Source organism: Entelurus aequoreus, linkage group LG22 (assembly GCF_033978785.1).
Source record: "Entelurus aequoreus isolate RoL-2023_Sb linkage group LG22, RoL_Eaeq_v1.1, whole genome shotgun sequence".
Classification (NCBI taxonomy): domain Eukaryota; kingdom Metazoa; phylum Chordata; class Actinopteri; order Syngnathiformes; family Syngnathidae; genus Entelurus; species Entelurus aequoreus.
In genome coordinates, this window is record NC_084752.1 from 14,661,692 (window position 1) to 14,678,437 (window position 16,746).

General features: G+C 40.0%; 1 protein-coding gene across 3 annotated transcripts in view; it reads left to right on the top strand.

Moving 5' to 3' along the window:
* Positions 1 to 16,746, top strand: part of armh3 (armadillo like helical domain containing 3) — a 45,891-nt gene that overhangs the window by 14,820 nt on the left and 14,325 nt on the right. For all 3 annotated transcript variants that reach the window (XM_062032802.1, XM_062032806.1, XM_062032803.1), the window contains exons 13-20: positions 1,046 to 1,121; positions 1,428 to 1,521; positions 5,710 to 5,811; positions 9,358 to 9,416; positions 9,502 to 9,567; positions 11,769 to 11,838; positions 12,005 to 12,065; positions 16,273 to 16,361. In XM_062032802.1, the coding sequence (XP_061888786.1) occupies positions 1,046 to 1,121; positions 1,428 to 1,521; positions 5,710 to 5,811; positions 9,358 to 9,416; positions 9,502 to 9,567; positions 11,769 to 11,838; positions 12,005 to 12,065; positions 16,273 to 16,361 (617 nt within the window). The remainder of the gene's footprint in view (positions 1 to 1,045; positions 1,122 to 1,427; positions 1,522 to 5,709; positions 5,812 to 9,357; positions 9,417 to 9,501; positions 9,568 to 11,768; positions 11,839 to 12,004; positions 12,066 to 16,272; positions 16,362 to 16,746) is intronic.

The window sequence follows — 16,746 nt, forward strand, 5'->3', positions numbered from 1 at the left end:
TGAATCCCGGTTTTCGCTGTTCAGGGCAGAGGGCAGACAGTGTGTGTGTGGCGTCATGTGGGAGAGCGGCTTGCTGATGTCAACGTTGTGAATCGACTGGCCCATGGTGGGGTTGGGGTTATAGTATGAGCAGGCGTACGTTACGGACAACAAACGCAAGTGCATTTTATTGATGGCATTTTGAATACACAGAGATAGCGTGACAAGATCCTGAGGCCCATTGTGGTGCCATTCACCTAAGACCATCACCTCATGTTGCAACATGACAATGCACAGTCCCATGTTGCAAGGATCTGTATGCAATTCTTGGAAGCTGAAAACAACCCAGTTCTTGCATGGCCAGCATACTCACCGGACATGTCACTCATTGAGCATGTTTAGGATGCTGTGGATCGGCGTATACGACAGCGTGTTTCAGTTCCTGCCAATATCCAACAAATTCACACAACCATTGAAGAGGAATGAACTAACATTCCACAATCAACAATCTGATCAACTCTATGCGAAGGAGATGTGTTGCACTGTGTGAGGCAAATGGTGGTCACACCAAATACTGACTGCTTTTCTGACCCCGCCAGGATCCCAATAATCATCAGCTTCTTGATATATCACACCTGTGAGGTTTATCTTTGCAAAAAATAAGTGCTTACTAACACATATTATTTAGACAGATTTGTGAACAATATTTGAGAGGAATAGGTATTTTGTGTATATACTAGAAGTTTTAGATCTTTTGGGAGCAAAAACAAAAGTGTTGCGTTTATATTTTTGTTCAGTTTACATTGTACAACAATAATAATCATGAAAATAGAGCAAAATGATATGATATAAAACATATATGTTCATGCTAATGACTAATAACACAGATTTGTTAAAAACAAATTTAGCCTTTTGTTCATAAAATATATGCATCATCTGTGATTTTGCAAATTATATGTTGATATCATATTGACCACACCCATAGCCACGCTCCCATCGCCACAAGTATATTGGCAAGCTGGGGGAAACCCTGAACTCTCAATAATCATTTCTGTTTTGCCTGTAGGACCAATGAAGCAATTTTGCTGGCGCTGTATGAAGCTGTGCACCTTAACCGCAACTTCATCACTGTATTAGCACAGGTAACCTTTTTTGTTTACATGTGGGTTTCCTCTGTGTATTTACAAAGTTGTTGATGCAAAATTTACATCATAGTACATTTCATGATTTCACATTTCATGGTGGCAGCATTTACCAAATATTCATTTGTATCTTAATTGCCATTTTTACTGGCAAGGGACAAGATTTAGCTGAAATTGCCTGAAATGTAGTTGTTTTTATGCGAGTCAAATGACAGTTATGTTCTTTTTAGCACGTAGATGGAAAGACTGTTGTTCACTGAGTGACACTTTTGAATAACATCTTCCATGTCTTTGGTCTTGCAACAGAGCCACCCTGAGATTGACATTGTTGTGACCCCTGTCAGCCCCGCTCCAACCACACCAACAACACCACTTGGCACAACGCCACCCTCCCTAGACAGTATGTCACATTCTTTTTCTTGTTGTTACCTACATAGTTCATGGAGTCGCAGCTTAGGTTTTTTATGCCCTAAACCAGAGGTGTCTTAACTTTTACCACCGAGGGCAGCATCATAAAACAATCATGGGACGTGGAGGCCACATTGATATTTATTATTTCTAAAATCAGATTGATCCCACTTTAGAGTTTTGATTAATCCCGATTAATTGCAATACATTTCTTGGTTGCATAATTTTTAATTAATTAAAAAAAAAACGATATTTTTTACACAAATGCAAATTTATTGTGAAAATGTCATACACGAACATGTTTTCATTGCTTTACCTGAATGCATGTCATTTATTTGGGCAAAACTTGGTAACGCATCATCTGAAGCCCTTTCGGAGTGTGTTTTGTTGCAAAATCTGTCACAGAGCACACAAGTCGAAGTCTCCTCAATCATCTTTAGGGGTGCCCAATGCGATATTGATATTGGTCCATTATCCGCAAAAAGATAAGTTTCAGATTATATCAGTTTGCATCTAAAATTTCTCAAATATATTCCGATACAAGCAATCCTCCAGCGCATTTACTTGTGCAAATCTGGACAGCCTGTTAACATCTCAATAATAAGCACATAAGGTTGGTCTTTTCTTGTACCTTAGTGTTTACAAAAGGTAAACATGGCAGGCAATGTAGACTACTAGCAGCTACCATCTAGACAACATCTAACACCACAATAGCACACCAGCGAGACATATCTAATAAGTGTCCTTATTTGAACAATATAGCAGTCTAAAACACCTTATTTGTCAATATAAACAGCTAATTAGAGTTGCATATTACTTACAAATACAGTCTCCAAGACAGAAACTTATTATATCAAGTAACATATGTGTCCCATCATTCAGCTGACTGCGCCATAAATATGGCCACTAGGTGTCGCCAAAACAAATACCACTTCACTTCAAATTAAAGACAGCATAATCCATTTGATTAATAATAAATACATTCTTGTTTCAATTGTCAAGCCTTTTTTTACCATTCCATACTACAAAATAATATTATAGTAAGTAAAAATTTGTCCTGATATCGGTATTGTATCAGAAGTGAAAAAGTTGTATTGTGACATCCTTACTCATTTTTGCACTGGCGTATGCATAATCTTATTACAAGTATGTATAGCAACCTGTGCCGCCTTTCAGGTAACTATCCAATGTTAAGGTAAAGGAGCATGTGCGGTCAAAACAAATTGTGGGATAAATCTGCTTTTGTACATGATTAGTGTGATAGTTTGTGATTAATTTCATGCACATTTTAGTATCATATCTTTAGATTGTGCCTTTTTTTGCTATGTTTTTTCCAATTTTTGCTGTTTTGAACCATGCAACCCTGGGCTGCTCCTTGGACACCCCTGCACTGACTTTAAATTAAAAAAATAACAATTAATTTTTTCCCAATACTAGCAAACTAACTTTTTAAGGACGCTCCACTGTTTCTACATTATGGGCCCTATTCTCCTAGGCTTTTACGTAAAAAAGCTGTTGCGCGGATTCTACCCCTAGACATAAGTCCGTCACTGCGCGCCTTCATCCAGTATGTGCAGTCTGGGTGGAGCAACCCTAAAATGTGGGCGTTCTGTGTCAAATCTGGCATTGCTCATATTCTCCCATCGATTTAAATACTTTTGCTCTTATGCGCTGTGATTAATCCAACCCCCCTGGAAGGTAAAACATTATATTGCGCTTGAAGTTTGGATGCAGTATACACGACACATAATAAAATGATAAAAGTTGACTAAAATATTCTGATCACTTCAATTGGAGACACCTGTAAACATCTATTTAGATGCGCATAAAGGGACCACAATGTAACTCTGTATTAACTATCAAAATCTAAATGCTCATTGTTTACCTGGTTTTGTCTCATCTGCTTGAGTGGAAGAGAAGGAAGGCCGTGGATTGAGAAGCCATCACAGAACTATGTGACTATTGAATAAAAATATAATGTAGTGTCTGAGAGATGCCATAAAAATAATTTATTTTTGGACAGTTAATGTCAAACTGTCAGTTGTCACTCTCCCCTTCACACACACACACACATACACCCACACACACACACACAGACGCACAGACACACAAGCAGCTGTCTGAGCCTCTCTAATGTGTAAAGGCTTTACGAACATTTGTAACAGAACTCTTAATATCACACAATCCTTTAGAGTGGCGGCACTAAATAATACATCCATGAAATTACATCCAGCCAGGATGAAGACGCTGTTGCACACGCATACACACACACTCAAATGACCATTGGCCTCTTCGAATTTAAAGTGTTATCTTTTTCATGGATTTCAATGACATTCACAAGTGCTAGTAAAGCTCCATGTTACATAGTTTTCTCACAGCCAAAAAAAGGGTCATGAGAAAGTCTGCTCCTCCAAGTTACCGTAATTTCCGGACTATAAGCCGCACCTGACTATAAGCCGCACCAGCTAAATTTAGGGGAAAATACAGATTGCTCCATATATAAGCCGCACCCGACTATAAGCCGCAGGGTTTTGATGTGTAATTACCGTAGTATATAGGGGTTCCTGCTACCACGGAGGGGATTGTCGGGACAGAGATGACTGTTTGGGAACGCAAAGCGTCCCCTTTATTAACAATAAATATTTCAATCATTCAATCAAACTTTCACATCTTTGACATGGCGAACAGCATTCGTGCAGAGTACAAATAATACAACGGTCTAAAGTAATACAAAGTGCTCGCCTGTACGTTATCAAAATAACCAGCCTACCGGTATATGAAAAGTCAGTCTTTAATCATTGTGTCATCGTCTTCCTCCTGCGTACTAAAACCACCGAAATCCTCTTCGTCGGTGTCGGAGAAGAACAGGCCGTAAATAAGCCGCACCCTTGTATAAGCCGCAGGGACCAGAATGAGGGGAAAAAGTAGCGGCTTATAGTCCGGAAATTACGGTAAATGAATGTTATGAGACCGCCTTCATTCGTAACATACGTGCATGTCTTATTTATGCAGGGTGGGCATGTCCAGGGTCTTGATGGGAAAATTTGAATAAGAGAAACGTGCGTAAATCCAAATGTGTACAAAAACACTTTAACGCAAACGAGAGAATAGGGCTCTTAGTGCTTAGAGAAGTGTAAAACCACAACACACCTTTTAAACAATTTGAAGCATCTGAAGTGGTAGCCAAATGCAACAATGAATTTAAAAGCTGCATCTTTGTTTCAGTTTGAGCTAAACTTAGTTGTTACATCCATTTTTTTTATAAGTACCTCACAAAACACGGCAACTTTCTCCAGCCACAGGCAAGATCTCTTTTAACACACACATTTTTTTACCAGGAACCTTTTCAAATATTACCTCTTTTTTTTTTGTATAAAAAAAGTTGGTTGAGTTAAATGCACTTTGACAGGAGTAAGACACCTTTAATGCTCACGTTGTTCCTAAAACCAAACACATTTTATCTTTTTGAAGTGTGATGCATGACAGTTGCTTCAGCTTTCCTCTTTACACATATATACCATTTGGGATGCACAAACCCTGTTGCTTTTAATAGGTACACGTTTCTATTTCAGGCTCGTTCTCTGTGGCTGCTTCAAACACGAGAGCCATTTTCTATATGAAATATTAACACCTGTTAAGATGAACCTGTCACATGCATGCTTTGCTAGTTGCAACCTGGTCACACGTGTACTCTTGTCATGGATGTTGAAGCACACTACATCTCCCTGTGATGGATGTGTACAGACAGCGGGAAATGCTTTTCTCTTGTGGGTCTGCAGTAATCTAAAATAACGGCAAAAACAGATAAAGGTTTTAGGAAAGGAAGGGAATATAAATGTTGACTTCTTCATGTATGAAACAATCTGTAGCGAGCATAAATTGTCTGGATGACACAGAAGCTTCAATGAAAAAGTACAGATGTTCCTTCCTCTGTCAATGTTTGCTTGAATGAGCACAACCGCTAGAAAAGGGTTTTCTCATTTTTAGAAGCCCAGTTTAAGGTGCAGGGATTTTTTTAAAGAGGTTATTGAAACAGTATATTAAATCAATAGCTGACCTGGAACTGACTTGACAGTCTTTGGGTGAAGCGTTGGTCTTTTTTAAGCTCATGTACTATATTCATTATAGTTTTTGTGCACTTTTGTTGGCTAAAAGTTTTAATTGTTGGTTCTCTGTGTAGTGATGAACAACCCTGAGCTACCACTAGATCCAAACCTGCAGACGAGCAACCTTCTCATCACCTTCCTCAAGTACGCATCAATTGTAATGCAGGATACTAAAGGTAAACAAATAAATTGTTTATCTTCATGGTTAATCTGCTTTCTTTAAGTGCTTCCCTTTTCCCTCTTTCATTATTTATCCTCAGTGTTTTCCACAGTACTGCAATCTGTTTGTGGCGGTGGTGGGTATTTGGGTGGGGGCAACAAAATGGCATAATTGTCTATTTTGCCTAATTGGCAATAATGCATTTAAAAAAAGTAAAACATTTAAACAAAAATGTTAAAACAGACCAACTTTCATATGTTGCTACTTTTTCTATTGTATGAGTGTTGTAGCAACCTGGCACTTATGTGTAGTGTAAGAGTTCTGTGATTTCCAAATGTCTTAGAGGCTGTGAACATGAACAGGGCCTAGGAGGACAGCTGCGTGTAGAGAGGAGAGTTGTGTTTTCTGATGTTGTTGTGGCTGAAAGTAGCCTGTTTTGTTTTTGCAATGTGAATGGTCATACTCGCCCCCCCCAACCACGCCCACGGTGGTTGGGGGGAGGGCGGGGTTTGGTGGTAGCGGGGGTGTATATTGTAGCGTCCCGGAAGAGTTAGTACTGCAAAGGGTTCTGGGTATTTGTTCTGTTGTGTTTATGTTGTGTTACGGTTCGGATGTTCTCCTGAAATGTGTTTGTCATTCTTGTTTGGTGTGGGTTTACAATGTGGCGCATATTTGTAACAGTGTTAAAGTTGTTTATACGGCCACCCTCAGTGTGACCTGTATGGCTGTTGATCAAGTATGCCTTGCATTCACTTATGTGTGTGTTAAAGCCGCATATATTATGTGACTGGGTCGGCACGCTGTTTGTATGGAGGAAAAGTGGACGTGACTACAGGTTGTAGAGGACGCTAAAGGCAGTGCCTCTAAGGCACGCCCCCAATATTGTTGTCCGGGTGGAAATCTGGAAGAAATTCGGGAGAATGGTTGCCCCGGGAGATTTACGGGAGGGGCACTGAAATTCGGGTGTCTCCCGGGAAAATCGGGAGGGTTGGCAAGTATGTGAATGGTAGACATTACAGTGCTTTTACATTAGAGAGGGGCCCACAGCAGCACCCAGTGCTTGTTCAGAAAAGTGATAGACTCATTCATTTCAGAGTCTCCAAAAGTATCCACAAAATGTGTTGTTAGTTGCTTTTTGATATAGAGTATCTACAGGGCTATAATTATTCACTGAATATAGCAACAAAGTCGCTAATTTGGCAATGCTAATGATCCCTCATGCGCCGTCATCTCATGCTCTGTCTTCTTTTGCTCCGGCAGACCAGGGCCCTCATGTAACAGCAGTTGTGTGGGTTTTCCTACTAAATATGGACATATGATCAAATCCATAAAATTGCGTACGCAAGTAAAAATTCAGATGTATTAAAGTGTTCGCACGCACAAATCCGAGCACATTTCTTTGCTACATTTCAATCTACTTGTAATCCACCTCAGGCGTGTGCATGGCTTGGCACGCGACCACGCCCAGACCATGACCCTTATAAATATGCAAATCGTATTGAAAATAGGCATGTGCTTGAGCTCAGCACGGCTTCTTTCTCGTGTTTCGAGTGAACGGCAGAGCGATTGTGTGCCTGTCATTGCTGTGTCTCGGAGAACTGAACACAGGCGAAAAAAAAAGAAAAAGAAACGGTCGAGTCAGTAAGAAAGGGAAAAAGAAGATAGATGTGCGTGTCTAAAACTGACTCGGAGAAATTAGTGCTGCACTCCATCTGAAAATATAGTCGCTACAATGATAAGTAACTTTACAATAGGTGGGTGAGTGATTACCCCATAAATAAATGAATAATAAACAAAAATGATTGTTGTAATTTACACCAAAATTGTCCCTCTCGATCTTGAGAGATACAATTGTGGTAGAAAATGGATGGATATATTTGTTTGACATCTTTTAAACGTAAACATGCCAGCATATCACGAAAGATACAAAATAATTTGACTCTTGATCGATTACACAATTTATTAATAGGGATGATGTTTAAGAAATTATCGATTTCGATGCCATTATCGAATCCTCTTATCGAACCGATTATTTATCGATTCTCTTATCGAATCCAGATACTTGGTAAATCCAATAAATCCAATACTTGGTTTAACAAAAGCTCACTTTTATTTTTTAAGAAAAAAATAAAATAAATAGAGCAAACACTGCCCTGGTCACTCTGGCTATCATGAATGTCATCATCTGAAATAGGATAACGTTAACATTGTCTTAATTCACATCTTGCAAGCACTAGTTTATTAGACAGACCTGCAAACTCTGGAGTGGTGTAGGCTACAAGATACCGTTAACGTTATCAGACACATACAAAAAAGATAACATTACCGTTAGCCACTGACTATGCTTAGGTAACGTTAGTCTAGCTAACATTACTGCAGTCCTGGTTGACATAAGAGGTAACGTTATTTTAGCCTAAAGGCTACAAGTGAGCAGATATGGAAATTAACCGGCAACAGTTAACGTTAGTTACTCACCGGCACTATCACTGGGACTGCAGGTTGAAGCAGAGGAAGAGGGGCGTGCTTTGTCATCTCTTGTCGCTGCTTCTCCACGTGTCAAAGACACGACACGTTTCTCTAACCTTCAGGTTATTGTATGGCCTGAACATGTTTGTTGTACTGCTCCCCTTACAGGAAAGCGAAGCCTGGCAATAATTGCAGATAGCCGTTTCCTCGTCGTATTTTTTAGTAAAATGAAGCCATGCCTTGGAGCTACTACTAAGGAATGACTGAGCTACAACATTTCCCATGTCACGGGATTCGTTCCCAGGGATTCGAATAAAAAACCAAAATCTTTTTCTTTACTATAGTGACTTCGATAATGGGAACCGTTTCTCAAAAAGGGATTTGAATCCATGGAATCGGTTCTTTTATTATCGAACAATCGGGAGAACCGGTTTTCGAACATCATCCCTATTTATTAATAAAATAAAGAAGAGCGTCTTGCGGTAGCAGCTGTATACTTAACATCCTCCTTGGTCTCCGGTGCCGCTGTTGCTGTCTGCTTGACATGGCCATGGAGTCACAGGATCATGACAACAATAGGTGGCAAAATGATCGCCTAGATAAATTAATATATGTCCTTACAAATAATAATATGATAATGAAGCATTAAATGCATTGGCCAAAAAGTTAATATTGTGTCCTTGCCTCAATCTTTTTTGCATTGTAAAAATCAAATGTGGTCAGGGGCGCCGAAAAGGGGGGGTAAAGGAGACGGATTCTAGGGGCCCATGATGAAGGGGGGCCCAGAGAGGCCCCTAATGATGATGAAATGGGGCCCAAAATCCCTAGCGGCGCCCCTGAATGTGGCCATGCAGAGTGCAGTTTTTTGTGCGTACGCAAGCTTGATACATGAGGGCCCAGGTTGTTATAATGCGTTTATCAGTTAAGACGAAAACATAGCGCCAAAATCTCTTTGTGGTACTCCAACTCTGCTGCCACAAATAAATGATTGTCTGGGAAACACAGACCTTTTGATAGTGTTCAAATTTAACAAGATCCCTCAAAGCCTTTAACAACCAAGTTTGGCTCATTTGCTTTAATGTTTCTGTGATTTCAGATGAACATCGTCTGAACAGTGCCAGACTATGCCTAATCATCCTCACATGTATAGCTGAAGTAGGACCAGTGTGCATACTTTCACATTCTCCAACCTACTGAGCCATACATCTTATTTGTCTTTACTGCATTGTGTGTGTTACAGGACCAGTATGCTGATGCCTTTCTGCATGATGACAATATCAACTTCAGGGTCAGTCTACATAAAATGGTGAGTCTCAGGCAGGGGTCGCCAACCCGTAGATCGCCATCGACCGGTCGATCTTTGGGACCCTACCGGTTGATTGCGAAAATATTAGAAAGAAAAAGAATATAGCATCAGCGACACCCCCAACCGGAAAATGACCAACAGAACCGCAAACAGGCACGCATTTTAACCCCCGAACACACCCGCACGCCCCTGTCTCTCTTCGGCCTCAGATCACGCGGCTCTCGACACCACGGCCACACACCCCGAGTGCTGCCGTGCGCTACACCCTCTCGTTTTACAAACGCGCATCGCATGACATGCTCATAAATCATCGCGCTGCAACAGTGACTGTCTTGCAAACGCGCATTGAATGACGTGCTCATAAATCATTGCGCTCCAACAATGACTGAAGGTCTAACTGTTGCAACAAATCAGCCTTTTTTTAGCATCCAACATCGAACAACTCTTCCCTCAACCATGAGTCCTCGACTATCCTCGCTCAACTGCTACGGGAAGCATACAAAACTCTGTGAACATTGCACCAAAGTACGGATTTTGTGTTGATTTATTGTGAATACAAAACTAAACATTGACATGTACAAAAGCAGTAGTATATAAGACAAAAAAGTTGGCAGCCAGAGAAAGACTTCCCATTTATCCCCTCTTTATCACAAAGGAAAAACCCGCCAGGTGAACAGCTAATTTTACTAATTTTAATGCTGACGTTAAAACCATGTGATTCGCGTGTGACCAAAACAAATATACTACGGTACAAAGACTATTTTGACCATAAACAGTTAGCTTCTACATCAGCGGTGCCCAAATACCATATACACATACTCTATATAAAACATAGTTGACGTGGGGGTAGCTCTTGCTTTGGTTTTTGGCTGAGACCAGACCAGGGATCTTGGGCTTAAAAAAGTTGGTGACCACTGGTCTAAGGTCTGGAGAAGAAAGAAACTTGTACTGTTTCTGAACAGGACTGCAATCTATCTGTGGCTTTAGGTTATGTGCGTGTGTCTGTGGGGTGTAGGGGTGGCAGTAGACGACGCTATTTTTTATTTTGCATAATTATCCGTGAACAATATGTGCTTTCTCAAAGTGTCCTATAAAACCAGAAAATGTTGCTGATCACCTGTATGAAAAAGACAATCTCGAGGGGTCTGATTAAATTCAAGATTAATTAATTAACCTTGGGTCCAAGACACAATTACAATATAACAGTATTTAAAAAAAATATTTGTAAAATGTAAAAAAGGAATCAGATGCATAGGCATCAATAAATTAATACATTGATATAAACACAGATATTGCCACTTCTTGCCTCCCGCTGTATAACAAGTCTGCCTACATGGTAACATGTTTCCCAACACAACATTCTCTTAGTAATTTGGGTGGATCTCAGAAGGCGTACATAGTCCATATTGTTGTCCAGAGAGCAAATATTGGCCAGGATAATTTAAGGACTAAGCCGACTTGTATGGATTAGCCATGAGCGTGGAGGAATGCGGGCTATGCTATCACAATATAATAAAATCAATCAATCAATCAATGTTTATTTATATAGCCCTAAATTACAATTGTCTCAAAGGGCTGTACAAGCCACAACGACATCCTCTGTAAACACATTGGGGGAGAGAGAGGGGCGTTGCTGTGCATTAAGGACTATTGTCAGTGAATACAAATTGTTGCAAAGCATTCACTCCTCTAGTGTTTTTATTTTTGACGGGAGAAAAATATGAATGACAGATCAGCGACCTGGTTGATGCCGACTTGACTATCATGTTCGTCAACTTCATAAAAAATGAGAAGTAAGACAATCCCTAATCATAACTAAAACGCTCTCAAATAAGTTGGCAACACTGATCCCTGATCTTATCCGTGTGTTAATGAGCACAGTTATGATGCCATTTACTGTACACAGTTCTAACAACAAGCTGCATAATAGTTACATAATAATGTGCCAATTCTCATTGTGGCGGTTCAAATTTGTTTGTGGCAGGCCGCCCCAAATAAATAAATGCATGGAAAGCGCTGTGCTTAGTGTGTCACCTTTTTAAGTGTTCTCATGGTCATAAGACAGTAGTAAATGTACATGTATAATACAAATAGTAACAGTCATATTTTTGTGTACATTGCTCAAGTAACTGCCATCTTTAGCATGTGCACTGCAGTCTACTCATGTATATACTTCCATGCAATTTGTACATCTTTTGCAGCCCATGAGGCACAGAAAAAAAGCAGTGGACAAGAACATCCCTTCTAGGCCACTGGTGTGTGCAGTGCTAGGTATGTAGATCATGTGGTTTAACGTTTTTATCTTCATTTCCAATTTAAATTAGAAACTGTTGTTGGCGTCTCCTAGTTATTATTTGCATAAAACGTACATTTGTGCTTCAAAATGTTTTAGTTTTAATTGGTGTATGATATTTATATTTATTTTTACATTTTCCAGATTTGATGGTAGAATTTGTCGTCACACATATGATGAAAGAATTTCCCATGGATTTATACTTGTGAGTACACACACGCACACACACACACACACACACACACACACACACACACACACACACACACACACACACACACACACACACACACACACACACACCCACATTCTTGTATTTGTTACCTCTTTAAGACCACCCTTTCTAGATATATAAAGATGTGTATTTACAACATTAATATGTACAAAGTATGCAAATATAAAAAAGCTTGTGAAAAATTTGTCGTAATTTCACAAGAAAAAGGTCACAATTTCATGAAGAAAAACTTAGAATGTTGGCAGTATTATAATAAAAGTCGTAATTTTACCTAACGCAAGTGAAAAGTTTACAAGAAAAACGGAACATTTGTGCAATATTATGATAAAAGTTGGAATTTTACTCAATAACAGTCGCAATTTTACAAGAAAAGCTTAAAATGTTGGCAATTTTATGAAAAGACTCGTAATTTTACTCGACAAAAGTCAAAATTTTATAAGAAAACTCACAATTTTGGCAATATTATAATAATAATCTGAATTTTACTTGGCAAAATGATGACAAAAGTCATAATTTTACTCAAAAAATGTTACTATTTTACAAGAACAACAAAAAAATGGGCAATATTGTGATTAAAGGCCTACTGAAATGAAATTTTCTTATTTAAACGGGGATAGCGGGTCCATTATATGTGTCATACTTAATCATTTCGCGATATTGCCATATTTTTGCTGAAAGGATTTAGTAGAGAACATTGATGATAAAGTTCGCAACTTTTGGTTGCTGATAAAAAAGCCTTGCCTGTACCGGAAGTAGCGTGACGTCACAGGTTGTGGAGCGCCTCACATCTGCACATTGTTTACAATCATGGCCAGCAGCAGGGAGAGCGATTCGGACCGAGAAAGCGACGATTACCCCATTATTTTGAGCGAGGATGAAAGATTTGTGGATGAGGAAAGTGAGAGTGAAGGATTAGATAGATAGATAGATAGTACTTTATTGATTCCTTAGAGGGCAGTGGAAGCGATTCAGATAGGGAAGATGCTGTGAGAGGCGGGTGGGACCTGATATTCAGCTGGGAATTACTAAAACAGTAAATAAACACAAGACATAAATATACCTTATTAGCCACAACACAACCAGGCTTATGTTTAATATGCCACAAATTAATCCGCATAACAAACACCTCCCCCCTCCCGTCCATATAACCCACCAATACAACTCAAACACCCGCATAACGCACTCATTCCCACAGCCCAAAGTACCGTTCACCTCCGTAAAGTTCTTACGGCACATATATTTCCCCAAAGTTACGAACGTGACATGCACATAGCGGCACGCACGTACGGGCAAGCGATCAAATGTTTGAAAGCCAAAGCTGTACTCACGGTAACGCGTCTGCTATCCAACTCAAAGTCCTCCTGGTTGCGTTGCTGTAGCCAGCCGCTAATACACCGATCCCACCTACAGCTTTCTTCTTTGCTGTCTTCATTGTTCATTAAACAAGTTGCAAAAGATTCACCAACACAGATGTCCAGAATACTGTGGAATTTTGCGATGAAAACAGACTACTTAATAGCTGGCCACAATGGTGTCCCAATATGTCTGCACAATCCGTGACGTCACGCGCAAACGTCATCATACCGAGACGTTTTCAGCAGAATATTTTGCGGGAAATTTAAAATTGCACTTTACTAATCTAACCCGGCCGTATTGGCATGTGTTGCAATGTTAAGATTTCATCATTGATATATAAACTATCAGACTGCGTGGTCGGTAGTAGTGGGTTTCAGTAGGCCTTTAAAGTCAGAATTTTTATGACAAATATCAACATTTTGCATTAAAAAATAATAATTTTACGAGAAAATATTGCAATATTACAGAAACTGAAAGACTATGAGAAATTGTTCCCAATTTTATAAGAAAGAAGTCGACACATTGTGAGAAAAAGACTGCTTTTAGTTAATTTATTTAAATGTTTTAAATGTTTTGTTTTGTAACTGGTTTTTAATCATCATTATTTACTTCAAGTTATTACAGTATGTCTTTATATACAAAATTATTTAATTTTTTTCATACATTTGACCAAAGGGAGCGCATTTCAATTTCTTACACACACTTGTTATTACATATATTGGCCAGAGGGGGAGCACTTAAAATGTTTACTCACACTTGTTATTTTATATGTTGACCAGAGGGGGAGCACTTTTAAAACCGACACACAGTCAATTTGGGACCACCCTAATTTTGATAGATTTCACCACCAGGGGTAGTGACCTTGTGTGTCAGCATGTCTGTGATCTTCTTTTAATTCTTTTTAAAAAAAATATATTTAATTATTTATTTATTTTAATTTTTTAAATATATTTTATTAATTTTATTTTTTCCCCTACCTCAGGGGGGGGGGACTCTGTGGGGCGGTTGCTGGTTGTTCCATCTCCATCGTTGGGGTCCCTGCGGGTGGGGTGGGTGGTTCCCGTGGCCCCGTGCTGGGTGGTCCTGTGGCGGCCAACTTGGGTGGGGTGGCCGGGGGCTGGCCGGGGGCTGGCCTCGCCGCGCTCTCCGGGGGTGGGGGGTGGGCTCGTGGGGGCCCGGTTGCCGGTGGGGCGGGGGCAGTCTTCCCGTCCGGTTGCGGGGGGTCTCCGGGCCCCTCGGGCGGGGCGTCTCGCCTTTCTGCCCGTGTGGGGTGTGGTCTCTCGCTGGCTTGGTGTCTGGCTGTCCCCTGCTTTTTTCGTGCCTTGTCCTCTGCCGGGTGCGTCTGTCTGCGGCCTGCTGCTGGCCCTTGTGGGCGGCGCGGTGGGCCGGGCTCTGGGGTTCCTGTCGCTGTCTGGCTTGGCTGCGTGGGGGCGGTGGTCCTTGGTTCCCTGGGCACCACACCTACTGTTTTTGGGTTGGGCTCTCGGGGAGGCTGGGGCCGTACTCTGGCTCCCACACACACTGGGAGTCAAATGTATTGTACCCACAAATTCACATATACTCACATACATACATACACACATACATAGGTACCTACGCTCCCACATACATATACAAATACAGTACATATTTACACACTCAAAGTTCGTACATGCACACGCACATTCATTATACAAACATACACATACACATACTGTACATATACATTCACTGTACAAACATACATATACACATTCTGTACATATACACTCACTGTACAAACACATATACACATACTGTACATATACATTCACTGTACAAACACACATACTGTATACACATACTGTACATATACATTCACTGTACAAACACACACATACTATACATATACACATACTGTACATATACACATACTGTACATATACAAGTACATATGCACTCATGCACATAATCACGTTTCATCAAACATATATTCATGTTGTTGCCCTAGGGTAAACTCGGTATAACACATGGCACTCTGACAAAGCTTAACCTATTGTTACTATAACAATCTACAAGGTTAATGTAGGTTGCTTCTCTTTCTTCCCCTCCATTTTCTGCATTCTTTCATATCTCAAGTTATCATTACGTATATGTATTGTTGCATTTGAACAACTGTATTGTTGATAATAAAGGTAAAGTATTGGTATTGTTCATTATCAATAGCGCTATTTCTATTGGTATTTGTATTGCTCCATTTTTAGTGTAATAATGCTCATTGTCATTTCTGTATTATTTTTTATTTTCGCTAACTGCTTATTTGCTATTACTTTTACCATCATGTTTGTACATGTCGTATTTGCTGATGTTGCTCTATTGTTGTTGTTGTTGTTGTTGTGTTTGCTGTTGTTGTTTTTGTCTCTGTGTCTAATCCCCCTCTTGTCCCCACAATTCCCCCCTCTGCCTTCCTTTTTTTCTCTTTCTATCCCCTCCTGCTCCGGCCCGGCTGCACCAAATGATAATATAAATACATTTAATAAAGTCAAATACAAATAAGGCAACAAGAGAAGTATCCTACTCTTCTCTTTTGTAAAGTAAATCTGAACAGCCGATATGGGCATCTACATCAACTATATGATTTGCCTGGGAAGCTGGACAGGACAAAAAAAAAAAAAAAAGATTTCACCACCAGTGGGGCAAATGATATCGGTCCTAACTTGTTCACCGGTCCTCATATAGAAGGTACCTTTCCTTGTTGATGTCTCAAGAAGGGTAGAAATACAAGAACACACACATACACACACACAAGTCTATTCATTGCATCCATCCATTACATTTTTGTGTTTCTATCCATTCTTAACAGGCGCTGTGTTCAGATCATTCATAAACTCCTCTGCTACCAGAAGAAGTGTCGGATCAGGTTACACTACACTTGGAGAGAGCTCTGGTCAGGTATGAACCGTTCAAATCCATTTTACCTGGAACATTACCTACTTGACCACTATTTTTTTTAAATAACTATTCTCATTGGAACAAAATACAAGGTTCTATTTCTAGGATGTGCATCGTAAACCTCTTGATGTTTCTCTTTGCTGGGCATCAGTGTGTTAAGAGTTTACACCCTCTTCGAGCTGAAAGTAATTTCCTTCCGAAGTCGTTGTCATGCGCATTTGGAAATATATTGCACCATTGACTTTGGATAATGAGTCTCTAAAGGAAGCACAATCCATCATGGTGGCCTCGGTTTCAGCCTGGTCAACACAAAGCAAGATCACATTGCACTCTTTAATGGTCCCATTGCATTGTGTCTCATTAAAATACTGATTCGTCTAATCAA